Source organism: Nannospalax galili, unplaced genomic scaffold (assembly GCF_000622305.1).
Source record: "Nannospalax galili isolate Female #2095 unplaced genomic scaffold, S.galili_v1.0 scaffold63, whole genome shotgun sequence".
In the NCBI taxonomy this organism is placed as follows: Eukaryota; Metazoa; Chordata; class Mammalia; order Rodentia; family Spalacidae; genus Nannospalax; species Nannospalax galili.
In genome coordinates this window covers 5,895,212-5,908,615 of record NW_008355272.1, presented here as the reverse complement: position 1 = coordinate 5,908,615, position 13,404 = coordinate 5,895,212, and the positions used below count along the sequence as shown (strand labels likewise).

The 13,404-nt window shown below is 36.8% G+C and overlaps 1 protein-coding gene across 2 annotated transcripts in view; it reads right to left on the bottom strand.

Annotated features, from left to right (window-relative positions):
- Mctp2 (multiple C2 and transmembrane domain containing 2) overlaps window positions 1-13,404 on the bottom strand; it is a 235,108-nt gene that overhangs the window by 33,035 nt on the left and 188,669 nt on the right. For both annotated transcript variants that reach the window (XM_008852341.3, XM_017802990.2), the window contains 2 exons: window positions 8,463-8,585; window positions 5,593-5,634 (listed from right to left, as the gene is read on the bottom strand). In XM_008852341.3, coding sequence (XP_008850563.1) covers window positions 5,593-5,634; window positions 8,463-8,585 — 165 coding nt within the window. The remainder of the gene's footprint in view (window positions 1-5,592; window positions 5,635-8,462; window positions 8,586-13,404) is intronic.

Here is a 13,404-nt window from a genome sequence, read left to right as displayed (position 1 = left end):
TATTAAATCAAATTATCAGAGCCTACATCAGAATGACCGTTTATTTCTCTGGAAATTATCCCTATTCAGCTTCTCTGCAGCGTACACTGCATATAGGTTGAATATATTGTAATGCCGTGTGTGCTTGTGCACACACAAACACAGCTGCTGTTCACTGTTCAAAGAGGCTTCTTAGATGTATTTTCAATTTTCTTAAAAAATATGACACTTTGTCATCATTAACCAGCACTGCTTATGTAACAATTATCAAAATCACTGATCCATTTACAGACATACACACACACACACACATATATATATATATATATATACACATATATACATATATATATTTAACTTTCTTGTAAGGCACAAAGGAAAAAAACCAGAAGTCCTCTCTTGAATAGATTGTCTGCTACTGTCTTCCATGCTCAACAGTACTCCCAGATGAGGGAAACAGAAGATTCTACTCTCCTGAAATTAACCATGGTGGATATGGACACCTCAGCCAGAGGACAGTGAAAGTTGAATCTGAAACTACCAAATGCACGTCACACATGTAGATCAATTTGGAGAATAGGAAAGCATTTTAACTGCTTTTTAAATTTCTTTTAATATTTATTTATTCATTTATTTATTTATTTTTTGTCTTTTTGAGACAGGGTCTCCTTGTAGCCCCAGCTGTCCTAGAACTCACTATGTAGACTACTATGTAGCCTCAAATTCACAAAGATCCACCTGCCTCTGCCTCCCAAGATGCATTTATTTTTAACATATGTTTGTGTGTGTCTAAGTGTATGGCTGTGCACCATGTGAGTGCAAATGCCTGTAGAGGCCAGAAGGGGGCAACAGTTCCCCTGTGACTTTAGTTATAGATGGTTGTGAGCCACAGGATGTGAGTGCTGAGAAACAAACCCAGGTCCTCTGCAACAGTAGCAAATGTTCTTAACTGTAGAGCCATCTCTTCAGTCCCAACATTCTCATTTTTGAAAACAAAAATAATACAAGTAAAATTCATTTGTAACTTTTCATTATAGACTGTCCCTCAATCAATCTTTAGATATTTATCATTTTCTTAAAGGAAAATAAACACTGAATTTTGTCCATAACTGATATAAAAGGATTTTTCTTTTCTCATAAACACCCACGTGGAAGCTGTGCCCTCACTGAAGATCCTGAACGAAGAGACCATTCCAGTCTCATGACAGTCTAGTTATAAACAACCTAACCTACACTGCAAAAGTAAGAGTAGGTCTTTCTGGTAGTAATGAACAGAAATTTTTAAATTTTAATTACATGCCTTTATGATTCCTTCTTCCTGATGTTAATAGTATATGCTAGAATATTCTATGTAAATAATTGTTGGGCTGAAATGAGAAAGAAACTCTAAATGAAAGTATTTATACCTTGAGCAATGAAAACAAGATATTATTATCTTGGATGACCTTTCCTAAATATGGGATACAGCATTTTACACAATAGTTTCTTGGTTCATGCTTCAATTACTGACCTTTACTGTGTAGAAAATTAATGCAATTTTCATTGCGGTCCATCTGTACAAATAAGATCCACACGGAAGGACTCCACATATGGAATCTAATACAAATAGGAAATACTGAGTGCTATTGGCTGAACTCAGTCATTATCTGTTTGCCTGAGGTCCCTAGAAAACTACACTTGTAACAAGCAATTTCTTACATGAACCATTTGGTATAAGAAAGAAGGATTTCTCTTTCTTCAAAGTTTAGTTGGTTTCTTTAAAGTCCCAAATCTAGTTACCTGTAATATCTATGTGCTATCAGAAAAGAAAAGAAGGCAAAATTGTGGCATCCAATCAAGTTTCTAATGTAGATGACAACATTGTGCTTTTAACAAAAAGAAGCAGCCACAGGCTACAATGATACCATTTACAACCGTTTCCAGTCTAGACAAATAAAAGTGTGACAGACCACAGACCATCTCCTGGTCTATGCACTGGAGACAGACAGAATATGGGAATGCATTCATCTCCTGAGGAAGCTGGGCCAAGAGGCCCAGGAAGGCTTTCATCTTCCAGTCATCTGTGATGATATTAGTTGGGAAGGGGTATTGGCAATTAAGGAGTGTCACTCTCAAGATAGATAGCTTGGGTAGAAAAAGAGTTTCTCTCCTCCTCTGGTTTTGCATGGAATGGCTGTATGTTTATAATTTGTAAATAGTTCCTCTTGGCCCTGGTGTATTACACATCACAGAGGCATGTTCTGACAGGCCTAACACACAGCAGAAGCCACTAGGCTCAGTGAGGAAGACCATTCAGGCATCCCCTGCAGTGGGGAGTCATCCTGTCACTGCCTGGCAAGGTCTTAGAGAAGGACATCATGAGAAGAAATGATGCATTGGGACACACATGAGGCTGTGCACTCAAGAAGTCTTAATGTCCAATTTCAAATTTAGCAAATCTAGTTTAATGAATTCCCAACAGAAGCAAAAGTGGCATGATCTGGGCAGAGATTAAAAAGTATGCCAGGCTCCCCTAGTAGCAGAAAGGTATGTTAGTCAGAGAAGCCACAAATAGAAATCTTTTTATTCTAAATTTTAGACCCTTTCCTTTAGGATATTCCATAGAGATATAAAATTGAGGAAGCAAAATACCATGGTTATATCTAAGCTTTGAAAAATGTGTATTGGAATATCTTAATAGAAACATCTCAGAAATGATGTTACCCTGGAGAGAGTGAGGAGAGCCCCACTACCAACCCTCTCCACATGGAACAGGCTGATAGAACTATTGTATGTAGGTCCATGCTAGGATACAGTTGAGCATGGTCCATCTCTGTGGGCACTGCTTTTAGATGTTCTCCACAGCATCCTTGCCCACAGACTTGAAGCACAGCACAGGTGGTTCAATCTCCAGACCCCCAGGTATCTCATGAAAAAAACCACGCGGGGCAACCCTCTGGTCTAGACTCAAGATTGGACTGCGTTGCTTGACAGGTTGTAGTAGAGTGCTATTCTCTGAGCATAACAGACAGCATCTTCATCAGAGAAGCTGTGACTACTTGTAAGAGACCCTCAAGATCTGGTGTGTTGATCAGTGACATTCCCTCAGAGAAGAAAAAGAAGGGAAGGGTCATGGGACCCTCACCTGAGATCCAACCACTACTACCTGCTCTTCCCAGTCATCTGCATGTGATTCTGCACTAATATAGGAGCCAGTCTAGGATCTTATTAAAGACCAGGAGTGGGTTACTACACATGGCTCATGGCCTCTGGGGATGCTAGAGTATATAGACTGCAGAAGGTTAACTGAGAGGGGGAACTTCATTTGTGTACCTGTGCAAAAGTTGTCATCTATGTTGAGGTAGGATTTTTCAGTGTTATAGCTGCTCTGGGGTCACGCATGCTCTTGCAAATAAGCCCAATAACTCATTGGTTTCCCAAGTGTGACTTTGATGGGACTATCCTGTGGTTTTTCATTTGTTCCCTAGTATGAGTGAGCAGCCATTGTTTTTAACCTTCACAAGCAAAGAATTCACACAACACATGTGCCTGACTGTTAATTCCACTGCTTTTATGTTTAGTCAGATATTTTTATTTTTTAAGCTAGCATCTCATTCTATATCCAAGGCTTTCCTCAAACTCACAGCAATTCTCCTGCTTCCATCTCACAAGTACTGGGATTCCAAGTATAAGCCATGGAAACATGGTTCTGTACCTAAGGGGTGAAGGAGGTCCTCTTTTCATGGATGGCTCATTTAAACACATTTGGATGAACAAAAAGAAATCTGCTTCATTTTTCGAGCTTTGGTTTATAAAAATTTTAAATTTTACGCACAGTGATATCATGATAAAATAAGAAATAAATATACGTATATATACACATATATAATATATGTATATAATATACGTATATATATGTATATATATATTTGGCCCTTGTTCTTGTCTGTGGGCCGGAACTTCCAAAGCTCTTGGAATTGGGAGGTGACGAGAGCAGAGTAGGAACAGGTTTTCTACATTTCTTTTTGTTCTCAGACATGAAATAGCTCCAAATCTAGAATGGGGAAGGAGAATTTTGCTGCTTGTAACAAGCCCCTTTCAGTCACACCAGAGTTTAAGTCAAGTCGGTGGCTTTTGGAAAGCTCTAACAATGGGGAATACCTACCATGGGAACCCCCAAATGAAGAGCTGGTTCCTCTGTCACCAATGGCTACCAACTCAACTTAGCATAGAGAAGCTTCCCCATGAACAACAATAGAAGCCCAAAACAAAGTCCAAAGGTTTCTGAGTAGATGACTGTAGGGAGTTACTGTGCCTACAGTGAATATGGCCGCTCCACACTTTCCCATCCTGCTCCCATAAATCTCTGCTCTTTGGCTGTTCCTGAATTATATACTTTATACTAAACCAGCAAACAGAAATGAATATTTATGAGTTTGGTAAGTCAGTTTGTGAGCTTATAAAACTCCAAGAATGGGTTATGTGAACTCCAACTAATAACTGGTCAGTCAGGACAGGAACCCACCCTTGCAACTGATACCTCATATCAATTTAAAATCATTTAATTACTACTTGAATTTTTTTTGTCAAACTTCATGCACTGAACTTGGTCATGACTTAATATTGAATGCTTTCATTCAGAATTCATATGAATTACAACAATTACTCAAGAAAAATGTTGCACTGGTACTATCTTTATTTTGAAAACATAGATTTATTCTTAAAATACATCATCCTCTATTCTATTTCTTCTGTTAATGATCATATTTGCACAACAGCTAAGATTCACTCGGTAATCCACCCATTTGCTTCAAATGGGCAAAACCATCTGGTCCACTCAATTAATTTAAGGCTCTCGTGTCATGGAGCCAGTCTCCGAATTAATTTTGAATCAATGGGCATTTATATTGCACACTGGCTCCTCAGGTTCTCCTTTCTGCCCTTCCTTTCCCACAGGCCTCCTCCATGCCATCATCCCTGGCCCCTCACACCCCAGGTTTTAAGGAACTGAAAGTCCATTAAGCTCAAAGCATTTCATTTGGCACTTCCCTGTCTTTTTTTTTTTTATTTCCATTTTGTTCCAGAAGGTTTGTCTGAAAGTGTAATGACAACAAAAGCAGCAGACTTGAGAGATTCTCCCAGGAGAAGCAAAAGGACAGATGTACACAGACATATAGCAGAAAACGCTGCCAACAGCAGCTGGGAAAGTGACAGGCTCGGAAGTGGGTGACCACCCCACAGCGCAGTCCTGAACCGAAAGCAGCGGCCATTTCCCTTGATTTGCTCTTAACTTCCCAGGCTACCTTTTACCTACAAAGAAGAAAGATAATCTTGGCTTGTATCCTGATTCTTAGAACATTTCAGTTATTTCTTGTGTTTTAACTTATTTCAACCTCATTTTCAAAAATCTTAGGACCCTAAAATCACCATATTCACCAAATGATGTACATGTATTAAAACTATTATGTAAGTTTAAAAAAACAAGGAACTATTTTAAATAAGTAATATATTGACTTTTTAAAATTCAAGTGTTAGTATACTCTGTAACGCCAAAAGTCAAAACAGACACAGGCTGGGGGAACACAACCTGGTTGCCATCAGTTCCTAGGAAGACTCTGTCATGAGTGCACTCACCTTATCTTCCTCCTCCTCATCCTCATCTATGTCTGTGCTCTCCTGGAAAGAAACCCCATAATTTATTAATTAAGAAAACATTATTCAACGTTACTCAATGCCAATCAAACTCACATTTTTTTAGGTTTTTCTACAGAACTGAAGTTAGTAGGTTTTTAAATTCATTATTACCTCTTGTAAATCATAATTTTAAATTTCAAAGACACTGTGGAAATACTATAAAAATATGCATAATCTACATGAAGTCATTAACTATATAAATAAAGTATTAGGTGAGTGCCCTTTGAAGGCATCCAGCTTCAAAACTGTATCACCGACTTGTCTCTGTAAACAGTTTCATTTTGACAAATGAAACTGTTAAGGCTGAGAATACCAATCTCATAGTTATAATGACTATTCTTTTCCTTTGGGGCCATTACTGAAACATTACACTGTAGAAAATGCATTAGTCTGAATATAATCATTCTTAAGAATAAGTTACAGATTTTTATGTAGTGTCATTTTAATATTTTTTTTTTCGCTTGGGTTTGGTGTGAAAGGAACAGAGAAGGAAAGGAAACTCAAGGCTCTGATCTTGACTAACCGGTACCCGGCTTTCGAGCAGGTGCCAAGAGTTCCAGCTGTGTTGCTAAAGGGCTGGTTTAGATCAGGTAGAAGTCCTGTCTATGTAACAGGAACATTTAAAATCATACAATTGCAATGTCTAAAAGTGAACATCACTTGCTACATAAAAAGATGGGTTCATGAGTAGGGAAAGAATGGTCACTATTAGAAAAACAGGGTCTATTTTAAACTTGAACACTTACCTTTCTGCTTAACAATACAAAGTTCAGGCTGCTATTTAATACTGTTCCATCAGTTTTTTTTTTAAGTCCATATTGTTCTGTTAAAAGAAGTCACTGTGAAGTGATCTGAGTACCTGCTGTATTCCATCAAACCTCTGAACATCCAAGAAACTTCACTGAACTAGCACCTCCCTCTGACGATCCTCTAAAGCTTCAGCTAGCAGTTTGGGTGACACTCATGGACCTTAAGGGGGCTATCTTATTTGCTACTGGGACTGGTCATGTTTCATGAATGCCAATAGATTCATGGGAATGAAATGAATACAGATCATGTGAGTGAACACACTGTAATTAGGGAAGTTAGACATCATCAGCTTGGGACATGATTTCAGCATAGTTTATCTCTGTGACTTTGGGCCCATTACTCTGTCACTCTGAACTTGGATTTCACCTGGCATAAAATAAAAATGGGAGGTTGTGCCTCCTTCATAGCTGTATTATCAAGATTGAATTTTAATATGTCTTCAAAATTGAAAAGGCTTTAACAACGCATATTTGCATCCCTATATAGAAAAGATATCTACACACACACACACACACACACACACACACACACACACACACACACACACCTGTGCACTTGTAAGCATGCATATACCCAACACACACATGTGGACAGACATATAGTATAAGTAGGTAGACTATATATGCGACAAAATAAAATTTGATTAAGCGTTTCCACAGTGTGAGTTGACATCATTTGCTATTACAGATGTTTCCCTTCAAATTTTTCTCTAGTTTATATTCTTACAAAACCTAGTCCATAAATAGACCCAAGTCTTAAACATGATTTTAAATTAGTTGGTTCTTCAGTCTTATTAGTATATGTCCATGGCTGCTACATTAAAGAGCTTAATCAATCAGAAGAGCATCTGAAATTGCTTGAGGGTCTACCTCGGCCACGTGCGCATGTTTTCACCCTGCTACCCTTTCTCCACTCTAAATGAAACCTTACATGCCATTCTTTCAAATATGAATTTTTTAAGATGAGAATATAAGTAAAATAGAATAAATGGTTGTCATTTGATCAGGGGCAACTCCAAGTGTAATAGATTTTTAAAAATTTATTTTCATTTTATGTGTTTGAGTGTTTTGCATGCATTTAAGTGCATCACATGCATCAATGTCCATGGAGGTGAGAAGAGGGCATTGGATGCCTTGGAACTAGACTTATGGATGGTTGTTAACCTTCATATGGGTGGTGAGAACTGAACATGGGTCCTCTGGAAGAGCATCCAGGTCTCTTAACCTGTGAAACCATCTCTCAAGCCCCTAATGGAAAGTTTTAGAAAGATGAATCATGAAGTATAAAATTTTAACTAAAAAAAAAAAAAACTTGTTAAGTCAGGAATACCAAAATTCAATATTAAAGCTAGTCTACAAATACAAGTTCCTGAAAAATACCTTATGAGTTGAGATGAGATGAGTGAAGTCTGAAAGGCCAGAGGACAAATAGGCACCAAGGGATGTCCTTCAGAGAAGGCTTTGTTTATGTGTCTTTTCACATGAAAAGACTGAGAACTATGAGGAAATTTTGGGCCACCTGAGAATGCAATTGTCCATTTGCTGAGCACCTTGAGAGCTGGCACTCCCCAAAAACCACAGTGGACCTTCAGGCTAGAGAAGGAAAGGCCTGAGCCATCTTTCCACAGAATTCTACAGTGCACTATAGGGCCTTGCAGAACCTCCAAAGGTTTTGTTCTAGTGGTTTAACAGATCATTAATGGGAACCCTAGGAAACCACGTGGGCATACAGACTTCCAGGATGGAAAGGACAGCCAAGAGCCAGAGGGCTCCTCCCATACTGAGCACATCAGCTGAGACTTAGGGATACAAGACACAATGAAAAGAAGATTCTGTAACACATGAGTGAATACCTGCTCAGAAAACTGTGTACTTGTACCAGGCTATTTCCTCAAGTTTCAAAGTGAACTTGGGACATAACTGAGTCCTGACCGTTACTGACTGCTGTTATTTCAATTCACCAGGAAACTGGAAGACCTTGCTCTGTGCATCTTTGCTCACCTGGCTCTCCTGGGTACCACCAGTCTTGCCTTTCATGGGTCTGAGGAAGTTGTGGATGAAGAGCAGTAGTAAAGCCAGGGGAATCATGTAGAGCTCAAAATTCCATACCGTAACCAAAAATACCTGATGGGAAGACAAAAAAAAAGAGCCTATAACTGTTGAAAAAAAAAAGCAGAGGGGAGGAATTTTATGTTCCTGATCATTGACATGAAGAGATTAAACTTATAAATAGCACCAAAAAGGGTATAGGTGTGTGCACAGGTGTGTACAGCGTGAATTTAGTTTTAGAAATCTTATCATAACAAGAAGATTGACTTAGTTAGTTGCAGCCTGGAACAATGAGAGGATCCTCAAATCCATTTGGGATGGGAGGTGTTGAGATGGCAGTGGTTAAGAGCTCCCTTTCTCTTCCCAAGGACTCAAGTTTAGTTCCCAGAACCCACACCAGGTGTCTCAGGATCACCTGTAACTCCAGCTTCAGGAGAGGTGATGCCTTTGGGAGCATCTCCACACACACATGGCATGGCATACATACATACCTGCACACACACACACACACACACACACACACACACACACACACAAATAAATCTTTAAAAACTCTCCATTTTTTCTGTCAACTACATTTAAAATTGTTGCTTCTTGATTTTAGTAATAAATTAAAGAGAAAGCAGTATGGAAAATTCCAAGGTACTAAGGAGCCAAGGCACGATTTGAATATTGCTATCAGTGAGTGAAGATGATTTGAACTAGGGAAAAAGATTACATTTAAAATGGATGCCAAAATTTTAAAAATACAGATAACTAAGGTACAACATTTATGTTTCCAAACTCTCTCCACCTTCAGAAAAGCTGTTTCTTGCAGCAGATGATAATAAACACAGAGACTCATAACTTTCAAATGTCCAGATATTAAGAGATTATGGAATGCTGGCCCTACATGGGGCGTCTATATTACACCTTCTCTCCCGAAGGCTCAGGGATTGTTGTGGAAGAGGGTATGGAAAGACTAAGAATCAGAGGTGGTGGATGATAAAGAAACTTTTCAGGATACAATAGGGCATCACCCACATTAACTCACAGAACTGTGATAGCATGCACAAAACTCACACAAGACCAAGCCAGATTAAAACCCAGCATGGAGGGGGAGATGGGCAAGAAGGTCCGTTCCTAGCTGTGAAACTATTGGTAAATAAATAGCTTCTGGAAGAGGAAGACTAAGTTTTAAGTGTACGAGGCTGTGTAGGTTGACTAGTGGCCAAGGGAAGGACCCACATCCAAGAGCATTTGGGGAACACAAATTAGACTTGATATGCCTTTGAAAAATACAGGAGATGAAGTGAAGGGGGATATGGAGGTAGAGGTAGATCTGAGAGGAGATAAGGGAAGGGGTATGAATTATGATCAAAATACATTGTATGAAATTTCAAAGAATCAATAAGAATATTATTTTTAAAAAGAACCTTAAAATAAACCAATTGTGAGATTATAGGTCTCTAAGAAAATAACTGGGTATTACTTATGACATTAGTTAAACAGGGTATGTGTATGACTAGTCAACTCTCCATCAGCCTCTGAGGTATAACTAGCCCAATCTCCATCGGATGCCTTTGAGATTTATACCCTCTACTGTGGAAGGGCAAGTAAGAGTTTGGGGATTGAGAGCAAGTGCCTCAACTATAGTGTTAAGTAGAACATGAGTGAAAGCAAAATAACTCCACCTCTAGGAAACTCAGGGCTTGGGACAGAGCATAGGATAGCAGTCCTGTGGAAATTACTTCAAAATATGAGCCTTTCTTTCTTTGTGACCTCACACATATTCTAAGGGATGAAATAACATGATTTGTATGTATTAACTGCTAGATTGTAGAAAAAAATACTTCGTTTACCTGATTAACTTAGAAAAGGCAGATTACTGCATTTTAAATGTAGAAATTTCCTATCCCAAAACAATATTGTTTAATTGCTGAAAACTTTTTCCCTAATATTTTGACACTTTGTTTCTATAACTCTTATGTATTTCTTATAGGTTTTATTTTTGGTTGCTATGTGAATAAAATAATTTCACCCATTATATTTTTAAAATCTGATTATGGTTTGCATGCAAAAGCTTATAATGTGAATATATTCATTTTTTAAATTAGCATCCTTACTGAATATTTTGTTGTTTCATTTTTTTTGATTCTTCTGGGGTTTTTAAAAATATATTCACGCGAACTTCAAAGAAGAAATCTCTTGTGTTTCCCCCTTTCTCATATTTGCAACTTAGTTCTTCTTATTTACTTTCATTACTCCTACAAAACAATGTGCATAAAGCTGTTGAGAGGAAGAATATTGCCTAATTCCCGATTTTAATGAAAATTATTCTGGTGTTCCACTTTTCTGCCATTAAGTATGATGTTGGCTTTTAGTTTTTGCTACATAAATCATATCATATTAAGAATACACACAAAATCCATTCCCTTTTATTACTAGAAAATTTATATAGGCCTTCATTTTATTAGTCTTGATATCTTTCAAATATTTTAAAAGCAATCTTTTGCATCTGCTCCAAATTTAATGAAAATATTTTTAAACAGTAAAATTTTCATCCATTCTAATAAGGGTTTATTTCATGAGTATTACCTATTAACTCAGTAATGGATGGCAATGGATCAACTATTTGGGGATTTCTTTTTGGTATCTTCTAAAGTAAAAAGGATATTATCCTTCACATTTTAAGATATTAATATGATGTATTCTATGTTTATTAATATGATGCATTTTGTGCTTCAATCACAAATTGAAGGAATCTTGTGCTTCTTGGAGAAACCCCTTTTCACTGAAGTACAACAGTCTTTTAATGCATTGTTATATGACACTCACTAACACAGAAAGCAGTTGTACATTGATGTATCCATTGTGTATTTCCTGTTATCTGTATTATTTTCAAGTTTTGATATTAGAGTCATTATGACATCACATAAACTTTCATCTGCTCTTTATGGCAAATGCAGTATTGTCTGTTACTAAATATTTTAAGATTACAAAAAATACAGATGATTTAGCAAACACCACCCCAAGCATTATGACTTCTGAATGTGCCTGCTGTCATTTTTCTTTGTGGTTTACTTATTTTTCAAGTTTCAATACTAAGATCATTCAGATAGTTGGCCCCACTGTCAACTCTCCACATATCCTGAAGACAATTATCTCTTACAAATGATGAATCCTTCTCAACCAAGAACAGTTTAAGTAGATATAATACCATTGTTTTGTGGTGTGTGTGTGTGTGTGTGTGTGTGTGTGTGTGTGTGTTGTATACATTTCTTAGGTATACTTTTTTCATTCTTCTGGTGTTACTAAAAATATATTCACATGAACTACAAAGAAGAAATCTCTTCTGTTTCCCCTTTTCTCATATAGAACTTGGTTTTTCCTACCTGATTTCATGACTCCTATAAAGGTGTAATTAAATTATACACCCAAATACCACTGAATGTGCAAAGACAAGTTTCTAGTTATATGTATTAAAATCCTGTGAAATGTGTGAGTATGATACTTAATAACAACCCATATTCTCTTGGTGGTGTATGCATAATCAATAACATTCAGTTTACCTGATATACTTCCCCACTCAAAGAAATATTTCCCAATGTATCCATTACCTTTTTATCAATGTGAAACAATGGCTTTATCTTTCCTTATATAGTTAAATATATTAACCTGAGGGCTGCGCCTTCAAAAGCCAATGTTCTACTAAAGGAGTCTTCTTTGACTCTGAAATGATAAACCTCTTTTCTTTTACATGATAATTGCATGTGTATGACCTTTATTTTTGTTTTGATTATTTTGGTTACTGTTACAAACAAGCATCCAATTTAAAATTTTCACCTTATAGTCACTTTAGCCAGTAAATTTCTATGTTCATCTACACCTTTCTTTTTCATCTACAGTGCCATTTCCATCTCAAATCTGCTGAAGAAATCTCAGCAGTCGCTTTGGCAGGAAACAGATGAATTAAGGTTATGCCTCAAATCAGGATTTTAATACACGTAACAGGAAATGTTCATTTATACCTTCATTTAGATCAAAAGATGGTTCTTCCACATTCCCTGATCTCTTTTCTTATACCAAGGTTTCATTTGGAGATCTGATATATAGAAATGACATAAACTGTAACAATGATGATTTTTCTTTCAGATCTGAGTGTGCATTAGGTCTTTTGAATGGTTTTGTACTTCTGACTCAATGACAACTGCAGTTGCATTGCTGGTACCAGTGGGATAACATTTCAGAAATGGCAGAAACCAGAATGAAAATAAAATATCACTTTAGAATACCGAGAGCTATTCAAAGCAAGGCTCATAACATTAACCTTATAGAATTTGTAATATATTTAGATAGAAACAATGAAAGCTAAATTATAAGTAAGGGTATGGGTGAGTGGGCATATTGATCAAATTAAGATATAATGTTATGTATTAGGTGGCGATGCAATGCTAACCCAAGTTGGACTACTAAGTTAACAGAAAGCAATGAACATATGTACAAAATAATTTTTAGCACACGTATTTTCTTTATGTCTTCCTCATACTCTATGATTCTCTCTTTGATACACACATGAAAGAGTAGATAAAGTGAAAAGAAAACAATAATCTTAAACAGTAACTTAAAGACAAGAAAAAGAAAACAAAGAAGAAACCATAGAAAACTGGAAAATAATTAAATGTTCATCTAAATCCAAGAATATGTTATGTGCATTAAGTGCTAATGTAATAAACACTATAAACATAAATAGGACAGATAAACATAATAACTCTATGGAAAAATTCAGAAACAAATAAATGGAAAAGTTAAGGCAAAATACAGCTTAAGATAATTGAAAAATAATTGGATCTGTGATAAAAATATGTCACCACTAAGAAAATTTTGGGTGCAAATTCTTTCACTGTTGAAATGT